The sequence below is a fragment of the Medicago sativa genome, chromosome 6 (assembly GCF_051527215.1).
Source record: "Medicago sativa cultivar Bolivia chromosome 6, Bolivia_mono, whole genome shotgun sequence".
NCBI classification, from domain to species: Eukaryota; Viridiplantae; Streptophyta; class Magnoliopsida; order Fabales; family Fabaceae; genus Medicago; species Medicago sativa.
Window position 1 is genome coordinate 9,484,894 of NC_140754.1, and position 15,850 is coordinate 9,500,743.

The 15,850-nt window shown below is 34.5% G+C and overlaps 1 protein-coding gene and 1 pseudogene across 1 annotated transcript; both read right to left on the reverse strand.

Annotated features, from left to right (window-relative positions):
- Positions 1–3,691: 3,691 nt before the first annotated feature.
- LOC146912638 (uncharacterized) lies at positions 3,692–4,731 on the reverse strand. Its single transcript, XM_085722176.1, has 5 exons — positions 4,663–4,731; positions 4,488–4,569; positions 4,302–4,397; positions 4,101–4,214; positions 3,692–3,943 (listed from the first exon to the last, which is right to left on the reverse strand). Exons 1-4 carry the CDS (start codon positions 4,695–4,697, stop codon positions 4,116–4,118), a joined length of 312 nt encoding a protein of 103 aa, XP_085578302.1. The 5' UTR covers positions 4,698–4,731; the 3' UTR covers positions 3,692–3,943; positions 4,101–4,115.
- A 9,208-nt stretch (positions 4,732–13,939) lies between these two features.
- Positions 13,940–14,985, reverse strand: LOC146912639 (UDP-glucose 6-dehydrogenase 1-like; annotated as a pseudogene).
- Between the last annotated feature and the right edge of the window lie 865 nt (positions 14,986–15,850).

A 15,850-nucleotide genomic window follows, 5' to 3' on the forward strand; every position in this document is an offset into this window, starting at 1 on the left:
AGCTTGTTTCTGAATACCCATTTTGTTCCAATAATGTTCTTGTGCTGAGGTTTGGGTACCAGATCCCACACATCATTTCTTTGAAATTGATTCAACTCTTCTTGCATCGCTAGGATCCATCCATCATCTGAAAGTGCTTCATCAACTGTTGTAGGTTCAATCATTGAGATTAGTCCAATCATTGACTCTTCTTGTCTGAAATGTGATCTTGTTCTTCTTGGACTATCTTTGTTTCCAATGATTAGCTCTTCAGGATGTGAAGACTTGTGTTTGAATGTGTTTCTGGGAGGATCTTCTTGATGTGAGTCATCTTGTGCTTCATCAGAAGCAGCTTCATCTTGTGCTTCTGATGTGGGTTCAGCTTCTGGACTATCTTCAGACTCAGCTATCTGATCAGGTTCTGGAGTAGCTTCAGGAACCTGTATCTCTGCAAAACTTTCACCTTGCTTTGAAGTTTTATCTTCAAGCTCTTTGTCATCAAATTTAACGTGCATAGATTCTTCAACACAGAGTGTTTCTGAATTATACACCCTGTATGCCTTTGACCTTTCAGAGTAACCTAAAAAGATTCCTCTTTGGGCCTTGGCATCAAATTTCTTTAGGTAGAGCTTGTTGTTCAGAATGTAACATGTACATCCAAATTGATGAAAGTAAGAGATATTGGGTTTTCTTCCTTTAAAGAGTTCATATGCTGTTTTCTCCAAAATAGGTCTAATATAGATCCTGTTTTGAACATAGCATGCTGTATTCACTGCTTCTGCCCAAAAATGTTTTGGTAAATTGTTTTCATGAATCATGGTTCTGGCCATTTCTTGTAAAGTTCTATTCTTTCTCTCTACAACCCCATTTTGTTGTGGTGTTCTAGGAGAAGAGAATTCATGGAAAATTCCATGTTTTTCACAAAAAGCTTCAAATGGCTCATTTTCAAATTCTCCACCATGATCACTTCTGACTTTCAAAATTTTTGATTCTTTTTCAGATTGAATTTGAGTGCAGAAGCTACTGAATACATCACACGCAACATCTTTACTCTTTATGAATTTCACCCAAGTCCATCTGCTGTAATCATCAACAATGACTAATCCATATCTACTTCCATATAAGGATGCAGTACTTACTGGTCCAAATAAATCAATATGGAGTAATTCAAAAGGTCTTGAGGTTGAAACAATATCTTTTGTTTTAAAAGATGATTTCACAATTTTCCCTCTCTGACATGCACCACAGAGTGCATCTGAATAATAGTCAATGTCTGGTAGCCCTTTCACAAGTTGTAACTTACTAAGCTTAGAGATTAACCTCCAGTTAGCATGTCCCAACCTTCTGTGCCACATCCATTTCTTATCATTCACTGATAGTAGGCACATCACCTTCTGATCAGCCAGTTCAGAAAAATTGATTTTATAGACATTGTCAACTCTCTTTCCTTTGAACACAATGGATTTGTCTTCCTTGTTGATTACTGTACAGTTGGGTTTTTCAAAAAGCACATCATAACCATTATCACAAAATTGACTAATGCTCAAAAGGTTATGTTCAAGACCATCTACCAACCATACATTATTAATTGAGGTAGAGGAGTTACCAATAGTTCCTGTACCTCTGATCTTGCCTGACTGGTTGCCTCCAAATTTCACATTTCCTCCCTCTTTCATTGTTAGGCTGAGGAACATGGACTTGTCTCCTGTCATGTGTCTTGAGCAACCACTGTCTAGGTACCATGATCTTTGCTTTGGCACTGCTCTTAGACATACCTGCATCATTGACATTTTTAGATTTAGGTACCCATTGTTCTATGGGTCCTGGAAGGTTAGTACTTAAGGCTTTACTCTTCACTTCTTGTACCTTGTGCTGTGAGTTGGGTTGCTTCTGATTAACCATCACCTTAGGTTTTGGTACTTCAGAAGCAGTAACTGTCTTCTTCTGAAACTTAGACTTCAGAACCCCAGATTTTGGTTTCACCAGACTCTGAGGAATAGGTTCTGATCTTTTCAGGATCCTAACCTTTGAAGTTTTGGAATCAGATTTGATCATAGCCTTTGACTTAGAGTTCTTTGGCTTTGAAGTAATCTTAGCCTTAGAACTAGAAGCTTCAGGTTCTGATTGAACAACAGTTTCCAACTCAGCCCCTTCTGGTACAAAGAATGTTTTCAGACCTTCCTTGATGCATTCACAACAAGACTTTAGATTGGTTTTCTCCAGTTTCACTTCTGGAAAGCCAATTCCTCTGCCATTGTTCTTGTAAATGCTATAAATCATAGAAGCCACTCTGCTTCTGTCAATGCCAGATATAATAAAATCTTCAAGAGCAATTTCATGGTTACTTAAAGGTTTTTCATTACACTTTTCTTGTAGCTTCTGACATAAGAACCTGAGCTGATCTTCATATGTTTTACACATGAAGTCAAAGCCCCTAAGTCCTTGTTCAGAAGCTTTCAGGTCCAATAAAGTTGATTTTTGCTGTTGTACCAAATCAGCATATTTTTCTTTTAAATCCTTCAACTCATTGGTTCTTACTTCAAAATGTGTAAGAAGTTCTTTAAGTGACTCAACAAGTTCATCTCTGGGAATTTTGGAATATACCTCGTTTTCATCTTCTGAGTCTGAATCTGACCCAGCTTCTGAAGTTGCTGTTGCTACCAACCCAACAACTACCTTTGCATCTTCATCAGCTTCCTCTTTATCAGATCCAGATTCACTACCCAAATCATCCCAGGTTGCCATTAAACTCTGCTTAATCTGCTTCTTGAATTTGCTTGGTTTGAATGTAGACCTCTTTGACTTGTCCTTTGACTTTTCTCTTTGAAGATCAGGGCATTCAGCAATGAAGTGACCTGGCTTCTTACAGTTGAAGCATCCCTTCTGATCTTCTTTCCTTGAGCTTCTGGAGAGAAACTTTCTGTTCTTCTTGGCCAGATATTGAAGTCTGTTTGAGAGCATGGCCATTTCTGCAGCATCTGGTTCAGAGTCTGAACTTGACTGTTCTTCCTCTTCAGATTCAACCACTTTGAGAGCTTTTGATGACTTGCCTTTGGATGGAAGAGCTATTGATTTACTCTTCTTAGTAGACTCATGTTCATTAAGACTTAACTCATGAACTTTGAGAGAACTAACAAGATCTTCGACACTTAAAGTGTTTAAATCTTTAGCTTCCTCAATGGCAGTCACTTTTGGTCTCCATCTGGCAGGTAAGCTTCTGAGTATCTTGCTTACATGATCAGAAGCAACATAGCTCTTCTTTAGAATCTCACTACTACAAAAATGGGCTTATATAGCGCTTATTTTTTGCTTTAGATAGCGCTTTTGAAGCGCTACTGTAAATGGCGCTAGTAAAAGTAATATAGCGTTTTTTTTCTGTACAAAGCGCTAGCTAAAGCATGGGTTATATAGCGCTTTATGTCAAAAAGCGCTAGCTAAGAATCTCCTTAGATAGCGCTTTCTATAAAAAAACGTCATCTAAGACAGGTTTAAAGACAGCGTTTTGTTTTAAAAGCGCTATGTAACAATATGTTTAGATAACACTTTATAAAGGAAAAAAAACGCTAGGAGAAACATTTATTTTATTTTATTATATTGTCAATTTTTTTTTCTTTGCAGATAGCGTTTTTTTATTAATTTAAAGTAAAATATATATAAAGTCTGAAATTTAAAGGGAAATATATATAATTTTGGCACGTTATAATTGGGACTATTATTTATCAAATAAAACTTAACCATATCATAAAAAATGTATGTATATATAGCATAAAAGTCAGAAATGTATAGCCTCTAATATGGTAACATAAATATCTCTAGGAGTTACAACTAATTAGTTAACATAAAGATCAAAATCTTCTATGCTATCATGCAGTCTTCATCTATCTTCTTGATCTTCTCAACATTTTTATCCAAAACAAGCAGGCAAATCATCATTCATTTCCAAATTTCGTTCACTCTCTTCTACCTGAATATATACCAGAAAACACCATTAAGCAATAACACTATATTATATTAAAGATAAATTCAAAGTACTACTGATCATGTGTACAAATTAAAGCAAGATTATAAATTAAAACAACTATCACTTCTATAGCAAATATATTTAGAAACATGAAACCCACCTTCTCATAAAAATATCATATAACTTTTAGGCTGAGCATGAACTGACACCATTCTTCTTGGATTTCTCTTAGTTTATCTTTTGAGTATGTCACACACTTGAAATCATCAATGTACTGCATATATTATAACAAAAAATAACCATGTTACTTAATAAACTTAATTATATACAAATATTATACTTTAATATAAAAATAACATACCAGCTTTGGAATCTCGTTTAGTTTTGAAATGAGAATCTCTTTCATAAACCTCATCACAAAGTACCCACAATCTATACCATTTTCTTGGCAAGGACACTACAAAAAATAAAATAAGTTTGTATCAATCAAATTATTTATATTATTCATACACTAATTTTTTAAGGTTGTTATGTTATATTATTAAACCTGTACTCGGACCCATGATATGTTGTTAAATTTATTCTTTGATACTTGAGCGTCCCTTGCAGAGCGAAATACATGTAGAACTCTACAAAATATAAATGCAAACTTAGATTACATACAACTAACCATATATATTTAGTTTTCATATACATCAATATATAAATTTATATATACTTACGTGTCAAACATATTCTTCATTTTTGGGTAATTCATATAGTCATTGAGTAATGGATCCAAATAATATATGATTTCCAAATAATAAATGATACCTGGAGAAATTACAGGAGAAAGAGAAAGAGCCGTCAGGGAGAGATCTGTGACGGAGAGAACCGTGAGAGAGAGAGCTGTGAGGGAGAGAGCCGAGAGAAGAACCTACAGAGAGAGAGGTTGATGTTAGAGGAGTGAGAGTCAAACTAAGTCAATCTAAAAGATATAAATATGAATTAACAGGGTGACACAGTAGTTATTAAATTATGTAAGGAAAACATAACCATCCAAATATATTAACTAAAACAACATAGTCAAAAAATCAAATGCAAAAAAGAAAAGAAAAAAAATTCATCTTCAACACATAAGTCAACAAAATTCGTACTTAGAGATAGCAACAATTTATCATTCTAAATAATTGATGCAATAATTAAAATTTTAAACTTCGAAGTCCATACATATGTTCAAATAACAAGAAAAGTATCTTGAACAAGCCTTTTTTTAGTATTTGTTCTATGAAATGAGATATTTAAACTCACATTTTTCGTTGTTTTTTGTATTTTTATTGACATTGAAGATTGAAACTATTAAATGGTTGATCTGTGAAAATGAGAAATAATCTACATGCTAAAATATTGAAAGGACTCTTGAATTGATCCATACATGGAGGGTGTTTGATGTTTCATAGAAAGTTTAACAACAAATATGAGATTTGAGCAAAATACTATTAGTTTTAAGGAATTTGGGGTGCCTCTTGCTTATATGTTGTGTTTTGTTTTCTGATCAGCTTTGTTTTTTGGGATCCGCTGAGTTTATCTATAGTGGTGCTGCTGCCATGTTTTGTTTTATATTCTCATGTCTGTTAGTTTTTGGTCAGTAATTTCGGGTAAATTTAGAGTGTTGCCGCAGCTGCTATAGCTTATCGACAGCAGCAGGTTTGTTTGGTTTTATCTTTGCAGCTGTAGTTCCAATTTAGAGAGTGTTGGTGTTGTGATTTTGTGGCTTTGGAGATGTAAGGGGATGTAAGGGAATATATTTGATTACTTATCGATGGTTCCAAGATAAAGTTACTACTATTTCTAGCCTTATGTGGTTGCTGAAGTTAGAACGAGCTACAACCTTGCTTCCGGCACTAGTAACTCTTCCATCACCGATTTCAGGATTATGCAGCTGTTTAATTTACAGGTCAGAGCTATCAAAAACATTGTCACCTTTGATATATGCTGGCAGCTTCCTTCAAACTGCACTGTTAAAGCCAATGTGGATGGTTCAGCTCTTGGAAACCCGTCTAGTGCCTCCATTGGAGTGGTCTTTAGGGATAAAGAGGCAAAGTTTTGGGGAGGATTTGTGCATAACATAGGTCATGCCACGACTTTCATGGCTGAGTTGTGTGCTGCTATGTTTGCGATAGAAAAAGCTGCTGAAAAGAATTGGCAACAGATTTGGATTGAAACTGATTCTGTGTTGGTCACAAAAGCTTTCATTGACAGTAGTCTTGTTCCTTGGTGTTTGTGAAACAGATGGGAAAATTGTTTGCTAGCTGCTAGAAGACTCTCGTTATCATGCACTCATATACACAGAGAAGGCAATCAAGTAGCAAACGCTTTAGCCTCTAATGGACAAGGTCTAGCACCTCACACTGCACAATGGTGGGACAACCCACCTGGTTTTATTTTATCACTTTTAGTTAGGGATAGAAGTGGTATGCCTTATCAAAGGACCCTATAAACATAACCCACAGAATATAGTTTCTCACATGCTAAGCCATTCTGAAAGTTTGTAATCTACATATTATTTTGATGTTATAAGCGTTGATACTCTAGAGACTTATGAGATACCTAATAGAGGAATTTTTTTTTTTCAAAGGCTTTATGTCAGATTGAAAACTGAAAGAAGCTATCACACACTGGTAAGCTATGTCACAAAAAAGAGGAATGATAGGAATAGTTATCCAAACATCAATACAAAGTGAAAAAGATACCGCAAATCATCAAAATCTAGTTTCAAGGATGCAAATTGCTTCACAAGATAATGTAGACTAGCTAGATAATTGATTATTATACTATAGTGTGAGTCTACTCTTGCCAACTCCCAAATTACCAATCATGTACAACTTGAAAATATAACCTAATTCCCAAAGGTGTATATATTTCGTAGTGGAATTCTTTTTCAAACTCAACGCCTTAGTCAATAACAGATCATAAAAGAGATCATTCAACATAATGTAAACTGTCAAACTCATTATTTCAGGACATGTCAATGTGTTGCATTATTTAGCCTCCAAAGGTAAAACTATCAAGACAAATTGCATTAGATTTAGAGCACATGATTCATTCAAGTAGTTACTTATGCTAGTTGATGACAAATTTGACATAAATAACTAGTTATTTGGGCTGGAACATAATAATAATAATCAATCTTATACAAACAAGTGTTTATTCAGTTTAAGCTTCATGTTTATTCCTCTCTTGACTCTCATGTAATGAAATTATTATAATCTTACTAGAATTGAAATCCTACTATATAATTATTAAAGTATAATGTCAAAGAACATATCAGTAAAATTCTAGAACAAAAAAGCAGAATCAAATATAGATACCTTAGGTCACTTGTACATAGTTTAGATTATTTATTTTATGAAATTAAGCATATGAATTATGATTTACAAGAATACCCTACTCCAAACCCAACCCCAAAACCAAAGCCAAGGCCAAACCCAACCCCCTTCAAGTGGCACATGCCCACGTGATGCTCTCAAGCTTGGTGTATGTGCCAATGTCCTAAATGGGTTGTTGAATTTAACTTTGGGTAAACCACCAACGGTATTAAAATGTTCTAACAGCAACATCACAAACACAAATTGAAAACAAGAGAAAGAGAGATACCTGAAGAAGAAATTACAGGAAAAAGAGAGATAAAACTAACTCCAGTGGCCGATAACTAACTCCGGCGACGTTTTCCGGCGAGTTGAGTTCAACGCTTCAACCCAATTCGTACGTTTTCCGGCCGGCGTGTTTTGTTTTGAAGACTCGTGAGGTAGAGAGAGCTATGAGGGAGAGAGTGATGGAAGGGGATTTAGAGTTTTGATTTTTGGAAAAAGGAGTTGATTTATGGAAGGGGATTTACGGAAGGGGATTTAGAGTGAAGAAGAACGTGAAAAAGCTGTGTGAGAGAGAACTTGAAGCCAATTTTTTTTTTTTTTGGAGGATATGATTTATTTATGGAAAAGTAGGATTTAGTGGGATCTGAAAATTTTGATTTGTTTTTTTAGATTTGTTTTTTTAGTTTGGATTTGTTTTTTGGATTTAGTTTGTTATATATTTGATTTATTTTTTTAGTTTGAATTTGTTTTTTGGAAAAAGTTTGAATTTGTTTTTTTGAAAAAGTTTGGATTTTGTTTGTTATATATATAATATATATATGATAAAAATATTTAAAAAAAATGTGCTTTGTTACTACAATCCATTTTTCATTAAAATTAAAAAAAAATTGAAATATGCTATGCAGGGGGTCGAACAGGGGACCTGTTAGTTAATGTACATTAAATCACTTTATAAAATGGCGCTTTTTTTAACCTATAAGCGTTATCTTTCTCAAGCATACAGTAGCACTTTTTTTAACTTATAAGCGCTATTTAAGGTTGATTTATATATAGCGTTTTTCATAAAAAGCGCCATATACGATTAATCATGTTTTTTATTTAAATATCTATTATTTTTATTTAACCTATACTAACGCTTTCAATACAAAGCGCTATATATACTTAAAAGGATAGATGGTGCTTTTTCAAAAAAGCGCTAGCTAAGACCTCTGTGTTTTAATTTATAGCACTTTAGTGTTAAAAGCGCTATTTATGAGGCGCTATATTTTCCCAATTTTGTAGTAGTGTCTGTAGACCAGAAACTAAGGTTTGAAACCTTGAGTACATCTCCTCAATAGTTTCATCATCCTTCATTTTGAATAACTCATACTGATGTACAAGCAGGAGAGCCTTTGCTTCTTTGACCTTCTTGCTCCCTTCATAATTTGAACAGAGAGAAGCAAACATAGCTTTAGCAGTGGATTTGTCACTCATCTTCATGTATTCTGCTTTGGGTATGGCAGTGACAAGAGCTCCTCTGATAATATGATGCTTCTTGTAAAGTTTCCTCAGTTCTGGAGTATGTTTCTTTCTATCCACAGCAGCTCCTTCTTCATCAAGGACTAAATCACCAACACCATCTTCCAGAATATCCCATAATTCTTCATCTAGGCTCATGATGTAACTGTAAAAGTTGGTCTTCCACCAAGAGAACTCTTCAGCATCTCCATTGAACTTTGGAACTTTTCCAATACTGGTTTTCTTACTATCACTATAATCATGCGAGACATGTTTATAGCTAGTATCACCAGGACCAGTAGGAGTAGGAGTAGACATGTTTTTCTCAGATCTTTGACTGTTGCACGGTTAAGTGTTACACAACAGACCAAGGCTCTAGATACCAATTGAAGGTGAGAAAAACACAAGAAGGGGGGTTGAATTGTGTTTTAGAAAAATTCTTCGTTTCTCCTAAAAACTGAACACACTGATCAGAAGCTAAGCGAGACAGCTTCTGAAGTGATAATCAGAATCTAAATGCAGCGGAATAAAACAGAGAGAGAGAGAGAGAGAAGAAGAACGACACAAAGCAATTATACTGGTTCCTTCCACAATCCGGAAGTAGTCCAGTCCCCCTTGCACTTCCAAGGAGATTTCACTATGAGTAATATCTGATTACAAATGCTCAAGCACACAAGCAAGAGACTTCCAATGCTCAAGCACACAAGCAAGAGACTTCCTTTGCTCAAGAACACAATCAAGAGACTTCCTTTGCTCAAGAACACAATCAAGAGACTTCCTGCTCAAGCACAACTGCAAGAGACTTCCTAACTAAACAAAATTACACAGAAAATTGTTTAAGGTTGAACACTTGATATACAATCAGAGGTGCTCACAATACAAATCAGATACAGACTCAATGGACTTAAGAATTTCTAAGATATGACTTTGAGACACAGAAATTCTAAGTGAATGCAGAACAATTTCAGCAGAGGTTTGGTACTTGTGAAAATCTTGTGAGTCTTTCGTTCAGCGTTCTTGCATTACCAATTCTCTAGGTCTTCACTCCTTTATATAGAGGTGTGAGAGAGACGTTGTGAAATTGCCAGCACACCAAAGAGTCGTTGTTGAAGCTTGATCTTTCACCAATAATCTTTTGCCTGATTTGGCTGTTGTCCTATGAAGAACAAATTTGAAATCCATTCCTTATCCAAAGGAACATCTATGCAGGCGAAACCGTATTCTGGAGCTGTTTTCTTGTCCTGTAGCGCGGACACAAAACAGAGTAGTGGAGAACGTGGTTGTAGAATTCGTACAAAGTACAATGTCAACGCTTTCGTCCAAATTGCAAACACACGCCTTCAAACACCTTTGAAATGACCGTTGCAAACTCCACTAATCCTTTGTTTGTGTTTTCGAATCCAATAGACAGCTTTTGCATTGATAATTCTTCAATTCTTGATTCTTTGCAAATCCAGTTGATATTCAGCTTCTGGTGAAATGGCTTCTGATGAGGCAGCTTCTGATGATGCAGCTTCTGATGATATGACTTCTGCAGCTTCTGATGACGCAGCTTCTGATGATGTGGCTTCTGGACCTCTTGTCTTCAGAAGCACTATTCTTCAGGAGCAGCTTACTTCAGGAGCGCTATTTCTTCAGGAGCAGCTTGACTTCAGGAGCGCTTTTTCTCTTCAGTAGCAAGTTGCCTTCAGGAGCGTCCAAGCTTCAAATTTTTGTTGTTTCCATAGCTCTTTATTTGCTCATTCAGAACCAATGATGATGTAACTTTATAATTATGGTCCTGTACACTTGAACAAATATTAGCTAGTCCAATTTACAATTTTTAATACCTTGTTATCATCAAAACCCTTTAAGGTTCATTGTTAAACACATTTTGTTCCAACACAAGAGACTTCTATGCTCAAGCACAACTGCAAGAGACTTCTAAACAAAATTACACAGAAAATTGTTTAAGGTTGAACACTTGATATACAATCAGAGGTGCTCACAATACAAATTAGATAAAAACTCTAAGACTTAAGAATTTCTAAGATATGACTTTGAGACACAGAAATTCTAAGTGAATGCAGAACAATTTCAGCAGAGGTTTGACACTTGTAAAAATGTTGAGAGTCTTTCGTTCAGCATTACCAATTCTTTAAGTCTTCACTCCTTTATATAGAGGTGTGAAATAGACGTTGTGAAATTGCCAGCACATCAAAGAGTCGTTGTTGAAGCTTGATCTTTCACCAATGATCTTTTGCATGATTTAGTTGTTGTCCTATGAAGAACCAATTTGAAAACCATTCCTTATCCAAAGGAACATCTTTGCAGGCAAAGCCGTATTCTGGAGCTGTTTTCTTGTCTTGTAGCGTGGACATAAAACAGAGTAGTGGAGAAGGTGGTTGTACAGTTCGTACACTAGTACAATGTCAACGCTTTCGTCCAAATTGCAAGCACATGCCTTCAAACACCTTTGAAATGACCATTGCAAAGTTCCACTAATCTTTTGCTGTCCTTTGATGAATTTCGATCCATGAAACAACTCTTAAATCCTTGGATTTTGTAAATCCAGTTGATCTTCAGCTTCTGGTGAAATGGCTTCTGATGAGGCAACTTCTGATAAAGTAGCTTCTGATGACGACGTGGCGCTTCTGGATCTCTAGTCTTCAGGAGCACTGTCTTCAGGAGCACTTGTCTTCAGGAGCGCTTTTCTTTCTTCAGGAGCAACTTGGCTTCAGGAGCGCTTTTCTTTCTTCAGGAGCAGCTTGCCTTCAGGAGCGACTAAGCTTCAATTTTGTTGATTTCTTTTGCTCTTTATTTGTTCTTCAGTACCAATAAATGATGTAAAATTTTAACTATGGTCCTGTACACTTGAACAAATATTAGCTAGTCCAATTTACAATTTTTAATACATTGTTATCATCAAAACTTTTTAAGATTCATTGTAAAACACATTTTGTTCCAACACGTAATACCATGTTAGAAAGCACAAGATTCTGGAGATGAACATTCATCTCATATGTAAAATAGTTTGAGAACTTATTAATAAAATTGAATAAACAATGAAACCAATCTCAGGTAGTTTATCACAATCAACAACATTCCTTCCATCAAAACACAAAATGATAATTTTATTCTATTAGTATTTAATTACTTTTACGTTTATAAACAAACTGATATCCACATGTGCTTTTATCAAAGCGATAACTTGTCCCACATTGGAGGATTCAGAAGGTTAGAGAGTTATACTACATTATAAATAAAGCCTATTACATCAATATATCTAGGAATTGTATAGTGTTCCTAAAAACTTCGCGACATTGTGATATGAATTTCCCTTTGTAGAAATTGCGTTAGCATTTGTTAAAGGGATATACATATAACAATATCAAATGGTTTTTTAATCAAAGTATAAATATATAAGATAAATGTTATTCCGTCTCACAATGATGAGTGACCCAATTATAACCAATTGATAGTTCTTTTTAAAAACCACATTCCTTCCCGTCATAAAAAAGTGAATAGTTAGATTGTCACAACAAAATTGGTATTATGTTTAAAAATTATTCTTACGTTTAAAAATAATACTAATTCTTAACTTCATTCTCTATTTATCACAAAAAGGAATTTCATTATCCTAATCGGCCACTAATCAAGCTATACCATTCCCTATACATCATTGATCCACATGTGGTCGATATTGTTAATTTTAGCTGTTACCGAGTACAAGAAGAAAAATAATGAGACAAAACTGATTTTGGAGGAAGTCACCAATGGTGTATTTGATATTGTGAACGATGAGGCAAAATACCGCCTCACCCTTTCTGCCAACAATGGTTCAACTTCTAACAATTATGGAGCCATTGTGTTGGAGAAGCCATCAGAGCATTTGAAGAACCTCACAGCCTTTGCACTTATTTCTCGTGCTTAAATTATCAAATGTTGTTTTTATATGATCATATAAAAATAAAAGCTATGTTTTGTATTTCATAAAGGATTGTGGATCTAAAGTATATGATATGATTGATTAACTAACTATGTTTAAACTTCCTCGAGGTTATGGCTTTTGGAATCTTTAATTAAGGATTTTGATTCAATCAGTAATATATGCAAAGATATGCCTTGGCCATCTGTAGCATTAACAACATAAGATTGACATTATTGCTCACATTTTTTAAGTCCCCCAATTGATAGTTCTTTTAAAAATCACATTCCTTCCCGTCATAGAAAAGTTATAGTTAGATTGTCACAACAAAATTGGTAATATTAGTAGTAGTAGTAGTAATACTAATTGTTAACTTCCTTCTGTAGGCTAGTTTCTTTCATGTGATTGCAACAGACTAAGTGCGTCCGAAGTTATGATGAAATTGAAAAGGCTTTTATTGCTAATCAGGAGTTATCACTCATATAATAGATAAGTGATCTCCCTAGTATTACTAGAAGCTGAAAAGACAGAAATGCACATGAAACTAAAATTAGAAATGGAAAGCTAAAAATAGTAAGTGTATATAACTCTCACAGAACCGGATAGAATCGTTTCCGACTCGACTGCATCACACAAAACTAGACCGGAACAAGCTATGAATTGAACTAGATCTGGATCAGTCCTAATTAATAATACATGAAATTGCAAGGAAGAGTGTATCCATACATTTTTTCGTCCAGGACAAAATTACTCTTTATTAAAAAATGTATGCCATTAACTCTCTTAAGATCTACATTATGTGTCAAAGTACAAGTTAGTTTAGGCCCTTTTTTGCATATAGTAATTTGACTAATTTCTGAAACATTCATTATTCTGTCCTTGATATTACAGAATCGCTGCAATGATTTGGACTCTTTCTTTCAAAGTACAAGTTTTATATTTGGAATATCAGGAAATAATAAGCTAAAGTTCTGGCTTCTGCCTGAAAATGACCACAGACAGTGCAATTTTTTTAATATCTTGGTGAAGTGTTTCAAATTTAATGCTTTGAAGAATACTAGATCTGGTGATTTATCTGAGCTAAGTGCTGCCCATAGGAATTATGACCTATGTAGGAATTAATCACACTGAGAATTCCCTCCAGTAATTGACAGTCTTAACTTTTGCCTTGAGTTGCAAAAGGGATATAAAGGATGATCCCAGTCCAATTTATTCATCTACAAATCTCTTTGTATTTCATGACTACCATTTATTACCGAGTAGCCTTTGTACACACATCAATAGCCGACCTCCGTAATGCATCACCGATATCCTTCTTGAAACGGCCATCTTTTTGTTAGCTACTATGCTAAACGTCGATGCAACCATGGGTCTATGTGGTTTACAAACATGCTCTTCTGATAATCGTTGATCTTGATAACTTGTTTCCAATATTCAACAACTTATGGTACATTACACACACAAATGATAACCAAGTTCAATATAACCTTTTGTATTCAAGAACTTCGGTCTGATTCTTGTTTTCGTACCAACACACAGGAAACTTGGTTAACATTTGCGCCGGTAGCTTCGCAAAGTGCTGACATTGCATTGACAGATGATATACTTTGAGCCAAGAAAGCATAAGCAACTATCTTAGAAAGTTCTACTGCCCAACGATTTGTTGTCAAGATTTTTCCCTCAGGAATCCATCCATTAAGATTAACTTTTTTCAAAGTTTGTCTCGCTTTTTCACCTTCCCGTGCTTCTCTACCTCCAATGAGAACTCATTCTGGATTGAAAAAGGTCGTTGTCACCTTTTTTTATGACTAAAGTTGTTCTCACTTGTTCTTAACATCTATGCTGCGTTAGATCATTGCAAATATTTGACTTTAATTATAACTATCTTAAAAGTCACATGTATGATCGGTTGTGACTTGTGATTATTTGACGGTATAAAATATTTACTATGATAGTATATAATTTGAGCCACGCTCTTCAAATATGTCAAATTTGCGGCGCGCTGCCAACTCCAAGACCGCGAGTTATAGTCGGCGTGTCGACGGATACAAAACCTATGTCAGATTCATAAACATGTTTTTTCAACATCAATGCTGAAGAAAAGGTTCTTATTGCGACATTGCTTTAAATACATAATCAAGATCAGGCTCAGAGATAGGAAGCTGATCGTTGTTCCACTCTACAATGCGCGATTTCAAGATATCAACGACATCGACGTCAATGGATGGACAATTAAATGCAATGACTGCTATTGTTGGACCCTCAACAATGCGGCAAATCTTCACCATTTTTTCCTTTCCTAACCTTTCAGTCGTGTTTAAGTAATCAGCAAGTAATTTTTTTTAAGAATCTCATTCCATCAACTCACAACAAAGGATATTCCGATATTTAGAAAAATTGCTAATATTATATTATTCACAAAATATGCTAATATTATATATATATTTTTGAGGTAAATATATTATTATTATTATTAGTAATAATTATTTTTTTGAGGGGTCGTAGAAGTAATAATTGTTAACTTCAATCTCGATGCACATGTGGTTTGTGAATCATACGTAGAACAAATGGTAGTCCCACATCGGAAGATTTTGAAGCTTTTAGAGGTAAACTATATTATAAATAATCGTGCACAAATGTTGTCGAATAGTACTACCAGTTGGTCGATGTTGCTGCAGCACTCTCTAGTGTGATAATTTCCACCTTGTTTTCTTTTAGTTAAGTTTTTGATGTTTGATGATGTTAAAAATATAATTTATGTTATGTTTTTTTTAACAAAGTTCTCCAAATATAATATTACTAATTAATTAACTATGTTTGGAGGATTCTGTTCAGAAAAACATAAATAAAACTAGTTTAATTCTTATGTTCTTAGATTATTTTGTTATTTCAGATTTTTTACATTTGGAATAATAAATAATCAATGGTTGTAGTTGAATGAAAAGTAAAAAAATCATTTGATCTACTTACATTAATTTAGTCTCTTTTTTTATAAGAAAAAAAAAATCAATGGTCGTTTAAAAACTTGATGCAGTACTAATTAAGTATTATTGAATCACTACCAAAAAAATTAAGTATTATTGAATCATTTGTTTTTAAAAAAAAAAGACTAATATATGTATTTATGGTGTCTGTTTTGGTGTTGGTGGTTAT

Coding starts and splice junctions, on each gene's coding strand:
- LOC146912638 (XM_085722176.1), bottom strand. CDS start 4,697: ATGAATTACCCAAAAATGAAGAATATGTTTGACAC. Junction 4,570..4,662: donor ATGAAGAATATGTTTGACAC/GTAAGTATATAT, acceptor TATATTTTGTAG/AGTTCTACATGTATTTCGCT. Junction 4,398..4,487: donor TATCATGGGTCCGAGTACAG/GTTTAATAATAT, acceptor TATTTTTTGTAG/TGTCCTTGCCAAGAAAATGG.